The sequence below is a fragment of the Muntiacus reevesi genome, chromosome 1, assembly GCF_963930625.1.
Source record: "Muntiacus reevesi chromosome 1, mMunRee1.1, whole genome shotgun sequence".
NCBI lineage: Eukaryota > Metazoa > Chordata > Mammalia > Artiodactyla > Cervidae > Muntiacus > Muntiacus reevesi.
This window is the reverse complement of record NC_089249.1, coordinates 188803522-188814450: the sequence shown is the minus strand read 5'-3', so window position 1 is coordinate 188814450 and position 10929 is coordinate 188803522. Positions and strand designations below refer to the sequence as shown.

General features: G+C 39.3%; 1 protein-coding gene and 1 pseudogene across 1 annotated transcript; both read left to right on the top strand.

Annotated features, from left to right (window-relative positions):
- Positions 1 to 612: 612 nt before the first annotated feature.
- On the top strand, positions 613 to 1578 carry LOC136155877 (olfactory receptor 7A10-like). Its single transcript, XM_065918071.1, has one exon. The coding sequence runs from the start codon at positions 613 to 615 to the stop codon at positions 1576 to 1578; it is 966 nt and encodes a 321-aa protein (XP_065774143.1).
- An 8102-nt stretch (positions 1579 to 9680) lies between these two features.
- LOC136155850 (olfactory receptor 7A17-like) lies at positions 9681 to 10553 on the top strand (annotated as a pseudogene).
- Positions 10554 to 10929: the final 376 nt, after the last annotated feature.

Sequence of the window (10929 nt, the reverse complement as noted above, 5' to 3'; positions counted from 1 at the left end):
TGTTACATCAGTGTTCACCTTGCCAGGCACACATTTCTCCTTGCCAGGTAAGTTCAGTGTTCTTGCTCTCTCTTTCTTGAGGTCTCTATTCAAATGTCATCTTATTTGCATGTCTTATGTGAACAGTCATAAGAAATAGTATCCCCTCTCTATTCTTTACTTATAACTCTTTTCAAATGTTTTCATAGCATGAGTCATCATATGACAAGTGATATATATTAACACATATGTAGCCAAATTTCATATATATATATAGTTTATATTTTCTTTGTGTCTAGATTCTTATAGCTTTTGTAGAACCCTGGGCAGCACCTGAAACAATGTCATTATTCAACTTATACTACCCAAATGAACTGTAAAATTTCTCATTAAATATTTGGAATATATGACAGCCTGCAAAAAAATCTACAAGTGAGAAAACCTTGTGAATTTGAGATGACATGGATAATTCCATAAAGGGGAAAACCCATTAAAAATATACTGAACTTAGGAAAAAACAATTAAGTGTACTTAAGTAAAATATAAACAATAGTTTTTCAACAATGTGAGCAATGTCAATTTTTGTGAAAATAGACATGTCATTTTCTCCTTTCCAGTAGTCAATTCCACCACATGAGACCAATAAACCTGACAAATGTTTCAGAATTTCTTCTTCTGGGGATTTCAGAGGAATCAGAACTGCAGCCCCTTATATATGGGCTTTTCCTCTCCATGTACCTGATTACTGTGTTTGGAAACCTGCTGATCATCCTGGCCATCAGCTCAGACACCCAACTCCACACCCCCATGTACTTCTTCCTCTCCAACCTGTCCTTAGTAGACATCAGCTTCACCTCCACCACCATCCCAAAGATGCTGTGGAACATCCAAACTCAGAGCCGAGCTATAACCTATGAAGGCTGCATCATCCAGATGTATTTTTTCACACTCTTTGTAGCTTTGGATGACTTCCTCCTGACTGTGATGGCCTATGACCGGTTTGTGGCCATCTGCCACCCCCTGCACTACACGGTCATCATGAACGCCTGGCTCTGTGCACTGCTGGTTCTGGTGTCCTGGGTCATCAGTATCTTGGATTCCTTCTTACAAACCTTCATGGTGTCAAGACTGTCCTTCTGTGGAGTGGTAATAATCCCTCACTATTTCTGTGAACTCAAACAGTTGGTTCACGTTGCCTGTTCTGACACCCTTCTTAACGACACCGTGCTATATTTCTCAGCTGTCTTGCTGGGAGGTTCACCATTAGCTGGTATACTTTACTCTTACTCTAGGATAGTTTGCTGCATACGTGGGATTTCATCGTCTCAGGGGAAGCATAAAGCATTTTCCACCTGTGCATCTCACCTTGCAGTGGTCTCTTTATTTTATTGTACCTGCTTAGGAGTGTATATTTATCCTGCTAATGCCCATAGCTCACACTCAAGTGCAACGGCCTCAGTGATGTACACTGTGGTCACACCCATGCTGAACCCCTTCATCTACAGTCTGAGGAACAAGGACATAAAGAGGGCTCTGAAAGCATTCTTTAGGACTGCAGTTATAAAAAAGAAGCCAATTGTTCTGAGTGGAAGGAGGTAGCATGATTGAAAGCTTTAAAGCCTCATAGGCAGAAATTGAAACTTTTGATCAGATCTTAGAAGTAGAACCTACTCTTTCCATGCTATTGATGGAATTTTCATTTCTTTGACTTCACCTCCTTTATAAATTTATATAGCTCACTTGATTAAGCTCTGTAATTTCTCTCTTATCCAAGAATTGTTGCCTTCATGCTTTCCCACTTGCTAAAATTTGCTTTCAAAGTTAAATCTGAGCAATTTGGGGATTACTGTTTATCATTTTAGTCGATAGATTTCTTAAAAAACAATTTATTCTCAAGTAATATTATTGTACCTAATGTTTTCCTTTTGTTTTAATAAAGAATACTCATGAGCTGTACTACTACTATGGTAAAAAACAAACAAAAAACTACTGAACATGGAACAGACTGGTTACAATTTGGGAAAGGAGTGCGTCAAGGCTGTAAATTGTCACTCTCTTTATTTAACTTATATGCAGAGTACATCATGTGAAATGCTAGGGTGGGTGAAACACAAGCTGGAATCAAGATTGCCAGGAGAAATATCAATAACCTCAGATATGCAGATGACACTACCTTTATGGCAGAAAGTGAAGAACTAAAGAGCCTCGATGAAAGTGAAAGAGGAGAGTGAAAAAGTTGGCTTAAAGCTCAACATTCAGAAAACTATCATGGCAAGCAGTCCCATCACTTCATGGCATACAGATGGAAAATCAATGGAAACAAACAAAATCAAGTGAAACAATTTATTTCTTGAGATCCAAAAGCACTGCAGATGGTGACTACGGCCATGAAATTAAAAGGCCCTTGCTCCTTGGAAGAAAAACTATGACAAACCTAGATAGCATATTAAAAAGCAGAGACATAACTTGGCTAACAAAATCCATATAATCAAATGTATGGTTTTTCCAGTAGTCATGTATGGATGTGAGAACAGGGCCTTAAAAAAGTTTGAGCACTGAAGAATTGATACTTTTGAACTGTGGTGTTGGAGAAGACTCTCAAGGAAATCAGTCCTTCATGTTTATTGGAAGGACTGATGCTGAGGCTGAAACTTTGGCCAGCTGATGCAAAGAACTGACTCACTGGAAAAGATCCTGATGCTGGGAAAGATTGAAGGTGGGAGGGGAAGGGGACAACAAAGGATGAGATGGTTGGATGGCATCACTGACTCGATGGACACGAGTTTGTAGATGGTGAAGGACAGGGATGCCTGGTACGCTGCAGTCCATGGAGTTGCAAAGAGACAGACACGACTGAAAACTGAGCAACAACAAAGGCATTCACGGTTACTTACATGTTTATAACAAAGGAAATCTCAGACCACTGATTTCACACTGGTGTGTGTCATTCCTTTGCATATTACCACCTTATCTGCTCTTCTTGATATTCTGGAATTCAACAGACATTGTGCTTTATAGCTTGTCACTGAATTTTAATCTTCTGGTCAGTGTTACATTCTCTGACTCTATTTCTACAATTTTCACCATTTTTGTTGTTTACTTGTTAAGTCGTGTCTGTCTCTTTTGTTACCCCATGTACTGTAACCCACCAGGCTCCTCTGCTCATGGAATTTTCCAGACAAGAATACTGGAGCAAGTTACCATTTCCTACTCCAGGAGATCTTCCTAATTCAGTGATTGAACTCACATCTCTTGTGTCTTCTGCAGTGGCAGGTGGGTTCTTTACCACTAGTGTCACCTGGCCAATGGCAAAAACAGAGTATCACATACAAATCTCCATATGAAGTTTCTAAACTAATGCAGATTTGAATAAATCATTGGGAATAATAAATATGTGAAATATGAGAAAAGAATATTAAAATGTAGCTCATATTACTTGCAAATTATTTTATTTTCATGCTGCACATCTATTCCTTGAGTTATGGAAGATCAATATTCACGTAAAGGGAGATTTACCTTGGAGTTCAAGTGTTGATGGCTTGTTTTATATGTTCTATATTGGATTATATTCTTGTTTCTCATTGAAAACCTCGAGTTATGCCTACAAATGAATTCTTCTATTGCTCTAAATGAAATATATCCATCTATTTTAATAGCCATAATATTTAAGGCATAATGCATATTTATTTTAAATATCACCCATTATGATCATAAATCTCATCGTTCATTATGATCAAGAATGACTTACAAGAAAAGTTCACACAAGAGAAGCTCAATTCCTGTCTAGTCTAGTGTTTCAGGATCACATATTTTTCTCCATGAATATTCATTTCCCTCCACACTTCCCTGGTTTCCTGGAAAGGAATCTCAGTGAAGTCAAATCTTAATACACATTACTGAAGTAAACTTGAATAACAGATCTGTGTTAAAGTTGTGTTGATATCAAAGCAAATATCAAAAGTAAGAATCAGTGAATGTTTATAAATGCCTTCACTTCTACTCAGTTTGGTTGTTGTATTAGTAAGTGATTGCTGTATAGGAAGACATCCTGAAAGCAAATAGTTTGACATTTTGTTTTATTAAAAGGTAATGGTAATGAATTTTTCAGATTTCTGCTAGGATTCTCATGTGTCTTTACTCACATATAAGTCAGCTGGGCAGGCTCCATTGATCTTCGCTGAGTTTTCTAATATACTGCGGCTCACCTAGCAACAGGCTGATCTATCATGGCCTTGTCTGGGACAATCAAGCTCTGCTCCATGTGTCCTCTGGATGGCCCACCTGGATGTGTTTATATGTTTCTGAGGTGACTTTCCCAAAGAGATTAGCAGAAATGCATGAAGTCTACTTAAGTCACATCATCATTTTCTCTATATTTCATGAACAAAAGCAGGAAAAAAACAAAAAAGCATCAGTCCAGAGTGGATACAAAGGTGGAGACATAAACTCCATGACCTGATGGAAGGTATTTTATTATCACTTTGTCAAATACGTGAATGCAGATAAAGGTGGAGAATTGGAGTCATGTCCACAAATAGTCAAACACAAGAATACATTTCAAGTCAGCGAAGTTTTGTCTCTAGAGCTGAGGTGACTCTCTTTGAGATAGAATGTATTTGAGTCTGTTTTTTAAATCCATCCAGACACTCTGTGACTTTTGATTGGTGTGTTGAATCTGTTTACATTTAGAGTGATTATTGATAGATAAGGACTTAGTCCTGCTATTTTTCTCTTTTGTATTCTGGTTACTCTATTTTTCCTTTGATTCTAAAATTTTCCTTATGTTCTTGTCTGCCATTTCAAGTTGGTGGATTTCTATGATGCATCTTTCAGTTTCCTCTTTCTTGATGTCTCATGTCTCTACTCTAGATTTATGGTTACCATGGGTTAATTTAAAATGTCTTGTAGATTAAACAGTACTTTTCCCACTGATTGCATCTTATTTTCATTTGCACATATGGCTCCATACTTTCATCTTTCCCTTCTGTGTTTTATTTACCTCAGTTATTCCTTTTTATGTTGATAGTTTGTTACCTAAAGTAGCTATAATTATTGTTTCTGCTTTATCTGTCCTTTATACTTTATGCTATAAAAAGTGCTTAAAACCTATTCTGATACTGTATTAGAATCTTCAAATTCCACCTATTTATCAACTTACTCAAAATGTTGTGTGATTTTGCATTTTTTGTTTCTGGTAGAAGAGTTCCTTTCAGCATCTATGTAAGGTATGCCTAGTGTTGATGAACTCCCTGAGCATTTGTTTGTCTAAAAGTCTTTATTTACCCTTCATATCTGAATGGTAACTTTGCTGGGTAGAGTATTCTTAGGTGACAATTTTTGTCCTTCAGTATTTTCAGAATGACATTCACTGCCTCCTGGTTTCATAGGCTTTCTACTGAGAAATGTGCTGGTAGGCTAATGAAGGTTTCATGTTGGTTACCTTTCTTTTTCCCTGTCTGCTTATAAATTATTCTTTGTTCCTCACTTCAACAATTTTCTTATAATGTGTCTTGGGGAAGATCTTTGTGCATTGAGGTAATTAGATGATGTTTAGCTTCATGTAAGTATATATATCATGTTCCTTCTCCAGGATTGGAGAGTGTAGATTATAATTTGCTTAAGAAAGCTTTTTGTTCCCTTTTCCCTGTCTTCTTCTTCTGAGATACCCATTACTCTTATGCTGACCTTCAAAAAAAAAAAAAAAATCAAACAGATTTTGTTAAGTTTCCTCATATTTTGACTGTCTCATTTCTCTCTCCCCTTCTACTTGTATAATCTTTAGATTTTTATCTTCAAGCTTGTGTATTCTCTCTTTATTTCCAATGATTTTTAGTGCTTTCTTCATCTCTTTATATGCTGTTGGTGGTGGTGGTGGTTTTTGCTTTTTTTTTTTTTTTTTTCATTTTCAGCTTTGGGCTTCCCTGGTTGCTCAGATAGTAAAGAATCTGCCCACAATGAGGGAGACCTGGATTTGATCTCTGGGTCGGGATGATCTCCTGGAGAATGGAATGGCAACTCACTCCAGTATTCTTGCCTGGAGAATCCCATGGACAGAGGAACCTGGTGGGCTACAGTCCACGGTGTCACAGAGTCAGGCATGACTGAGAGAGATTCGTTATTCAGCTTTAGGATTTCTGTTTGCTTCCATTTTAAAGTTTTAACCTTTTTGGTAAAACACGCCTTCTGTTCATTAATTTCTTAAATCATTGAATTGACTTGCATAGTTGGCTCAGACGGTAAAGCGTCTGCCTACAATGCAGGAGACCTGGGTTCAATCCCTGGGTTGGGAAGATCTCCTGGAGAAGGCAATGGCAACCCACTCCAGTATTCTTGCCTGGAAAATCCCATGGACGGAGGAACCAGGTAGGCTATAGTCCATGGGTTTGCAAAGAGTCGGACATGACTGAGCAACTTCACTTTCACTTATGGATCATTAAGTTTCTTCATGGCAAATACTTTGAACTCAATTGGTAAAGCTTTTTCATGGCAGATACTTTGAATTCAGATGGTGGAGAATCTGCCTGCAATGTGGGAGACTTTGGTTGGATCCCTGAGTTGGGAAGATCCCCTGGAGCAGGGAATAGCAACCCACTCCAGTATTCTTGACTAAAGAATTCCATGGACAGTGGAACCCGGTGGGCTACAGTCCATGGGGTCACAAAGAGTCAGACATGACTGAGCAACTAACACCAGAATGCAAAATCCTGTGCTTTGAAGTTTTGTTTCTGGGGAATTATTTTCTTTCTGTGGTAGCATTACTGTACTTCTTTCTAGTGTGTGATGAGTTGTTCCTCTACTGGAGCATTTGAAGTGAGGAACTTGTTGTTCAGTCCCTAAGTCATGTCCAACTATTTGCAACCCCATGAACTGCAGCATTCCAGGCTTCCCTGTCCTTAGCTGTCTCCTGGAGTTTGCTCCAAGTCATGTCTATGGAGTCAGTGATGCCATTCAATCATCTCATCTTCTCTCACTCCCTTCACCTCTTGCCCTCAATCTTTCCCAGCATCAGGGTCTTTCCCAAGGAGTTGGGAAAGACTGGCTTCACATCACATGGTAGAGTATTGGCACTTCAGCTTCAGCTCCAGTCCTTCCAAGTAATATTCAGGACTGATTTCCTTTAGGATGGACTGGTTGGATCCCCTTGCAGTCCAAGGGACTCTCAAGAATTTTCTCCAGCACCACAATTCAAAAGCATCAATTCTTTCATGCTCAGTCTTCTTTATTATGGTGCAACTCTCATATCTGTACATAACTAATGGAAAAACCATAGCTTTGGCTATATGGACCTTTGTTGGCAAAGTGATGTCTCTTCTTTCTAATACAATGTCCAGGTTTGTCATAGCTTTTCTTCCAAGGAACAAATGTCTTAATTTCATGGCTGCACTCAATATCCACAATGATTTTGGAGTCCAAGAAAATAAAATATGTCACTGTTTCTACTTTTTCCACATTTATTAGCCATGAAATTGAGAGGGTAACAGATAGGAAGGCTAGATGCCCCCAAGAGGAGGAAGTAAACTGCAAGTGACAGACTTTTGCTTTTTTCCTTCTCTATACAAAATTAAAAGGAGGTTTCTTTTAAATTGGGTGTTGTTATGATCACACCTGCTTCCCCCTAAACTTAACTTTTCTCAAACCTTGAGCTAACCAATGCATTTTTCTTATGGAAATGTTTTTCTTAAGCTATATTAATGACCTATGTATTTGCCTTGGAGTCTGCCTTTCTTCTAAAAGGTTCAGCCTAAGACTCAAACCTTGAACAGAAAATGGCCCAACAAACCAGTATGTCTTACTCATGGAAATGGTCCCTTAAGCTATGTTAGGGAAGCTATGTATTTGATTGGAAATCTGCCTTTCTTTAAGATTCATGTCAGTTGTTTTGTGGTGGGGATGACTCACCTTGCGCCAATGCTATCTCAAAATGTATGCTATAGGAGCGGGGCCTTTCAGTTCTGAGGTGGTTCTGTATCTGATTAGCAACTTGCTAACAGATAAATAACCTCTGGCTAGGAAACAGCAAGAGGGGCACTCTTTCTGTCCCCTTCTGATATCTATGTCAGAAGCTTCCTCTGTCTCTTTTATACTTTAATAAAACTTTATTACACAAAATCTTTGAGTGATCAAGCCTTATCTCTGGCCTTGGATTAAAATCCTCTCCTCTGGAGGTCATGAATCCCGGTGTAGCTCTCGACTCACAGCCAAACCTGGGACTGGATGTCATGATCTTAATTGCTTGAATTTTGAATTTTAAGCCAGCTTTTTCAGTCTCCTCTTTCATCCTAATCAAGAGGTTCTTTAGTTCCTCTTCACTTTCTGCCATTAGAGTCGTATCATCTGCATATCTGAGGTTGTTGGTATTTCTCACTGCAATCTTGATTCCGGCTTGGGATTCATCCTGCCCAGCATTTCACGTAATGTACTCTGCATGTAAATAAGCAGGGTGACAACATGCAGCCTTAAAGTACACCTGTTCCAATTTTGAACCAGTCAGTTGTTCCATGTAATACTCTCACTGCTGCTTCTTGACCTGCATACGTGTTTCTCAGGAGACAGGTATGGTGGTCTGGTTTTCTCATCTTTTAGAATTTTCCAGTTTGTTGTGATCCACACAGTCAAAGGTTTTATCATAGTCAATGAAGCAGAAGAAGATATTTTTCTAGAATTCCTTTGCTTTTTCTATGATCCAGCAGTTGTTGGTAATTTGATCTCTGGTTCCTCTGCTTTTTCTAAATCCAGGTTTTACCTTTCCCTGGTTCAGAATCAGTTAAAAATTTGAGGCTTTGCTCTCATTGTCCAGTAGGTGATGGTATAGCAGTTACAAATTTCTTCTGCCTGAACTGTCTTTGTTTATTATTCTGCTCTTTCCACCTTCCATTGCTTCTGTCAGAGGTGTCATCCTGAGACTTAGCTATTGCTTCTTGTGTCTCTGAGATTTTTGGTACCTTGCTGCTGCCAGTGTGACTGGAATGTTGCCAGGTATGCTGGGTAGGTAGATTTTCTGGTGCACCTGGGAACTCCTGAGACACAGGCTATGATGCCATAAGGGTAGAGTGATAGTAGGTGGTGGAGCTGGTGTTATAAGGATGCCATGGCATGTTCCTGGTGGATAGTAAGGAATGCATCTGCAGTGCAGGAAACCCAGGTTTGATCCCTAGGTAGGCAAGATCCCCTGGAGAAGAAAATAGTTACCCACTTCAGTATTCTTGCCTGGATAATTCCATGGAAAGAGGAGCCTGGTGGCTACAGTCCATTGGGTCACAACGAGTCAAACAGACTTAAGCGACTTAGCTTGCACACACATGACATGTTCAGTGTGTTAAGATTCAACAACCTCAGTCACTGCAGGTGTGGAACTAGGAGGAAGAGTCATGTAACCCTAGGTGACTATGGGGATGGGAGCCCATGCCTCATGGCCACCTGTACTCGCACCTAATTAGAGATGATGTAGGAGGCTCCCTACAGTGCATGAAATCCATGCACAAAATACTGAAATTAATTTATTCATGGTAAAATAAAAATGGTAGCATTTCAACAATGTAGTAATGTCAATTTATGTGAAAATTTGTTATGTTATTTTCTCCTTTTCTCATAGTCTCCACCACCACATGGCACCAAGGAACCTAACAGCGGTTTCTTAATTTCTTATGGGATTTTCAGAGGAATCAGAAATGCAGACCCTCTTATTTGTTATTTTTCTCTCCATGCACCTGATTACTGTGTTTGGAAACCTACTCATTATCATTGCTGTCCACTCAGACTCCCACCTCCACAACCCCATGTGCTTCTTCCTCTCCAACCTGTCCTTTGTAAACATCTGTTTCACCTCTACCACCATCCCAAAGATGCTGTGGAGCATCCAGACACAGAGCAAAGTTATCACCGATGAAGGCTGTAGCACCCACATTATTTTTTCTTACTTCTTGCTGGACTGGATATCTTTCTCCTGACAGTGATGGTTTATGATAGATATGCAGCCATCTGTCACCTCCTGCACTGCACTACACGGTCATCATGAACCCCTGGCTCTGTGGACTGCTGGTGCTGGTGTCCTGGATCATCAGTGTCCTGAATTCCTTGTTAGAAAGCTTAATGGTGTTGTGACTGACCTTCTGTAACATCTCAGAAATCTCACACTTTTTCTGTGAACTCAATCAGATGATTCCACTTGCCAGCTCTGACATCTTTTTCAGTACCATGGTGATGTAATCTTTAGCTCTGTTTCTGGCTGGTGGTTCCTTCATGTGTATCTTTTACCCTTACTCTAAGGAAGTTTCCTTCATACACAGAATCTCATCAGCTCAGGGGAAGTAAAAAGCACTTTCTATCTGTGCAGCTCATCTCTCAGTTGCCCACTTATTTTATTGTACAGGCTTAGGATGCATCTTAGCTCTGCTGCTACCCACAGCTCAAACTCAAGTGCAACAGCCTCAGTGATGTACACTGTGGTCACATTTATGTAGAACATCTTCATCTATAGTCTGAGAAATAGAAACTTAAAGAGGGGTCTAAACATGTTCTTTGGAAAGGTAAGTATAAAGGGTCCAGTTGTTCTAGGGCTTAAGAGGTACCTGTAATAGCAGAGCTCAAATTCTTAGCCAAATGTCAATGTTTTGTCGGACTGTGAAGATAGAACATACTTCTTCTATTTTTCTTGGATTTTATATTTTGATTTTGACCTCTTTATATAATTTAGATAACTCACTCTTAAGTTTTGTTATCTATGAGTGCCAAGTTTTTTTTTTTTTTTTCTTTTTAATTTCCATTTGTGTGTTAATCACAGAGTCATGTCAGATTCTGAGGCTCCATGGAGTATAGCCTGCCATGTTCCTCTGTCCATGGGATTCTCCTGGCAATAATAATGGAGTCAGTTGCTATTTCCTTCTCCAGGGGATCTTGATCTTCCCAGCCCAGGGATCAAAACTGCATTGGCAGACAGATTCTTTACCACAG

What these genes read in the sequence shown, in the direction of transcription:
- LOC136155877 (XM_065918071.1), top strand. Translation starts at nt 613, where the DNA reads ATGAGACCAATAAACCTGACAAATGTTTCAGAATTTCTTCTTCTGGGG.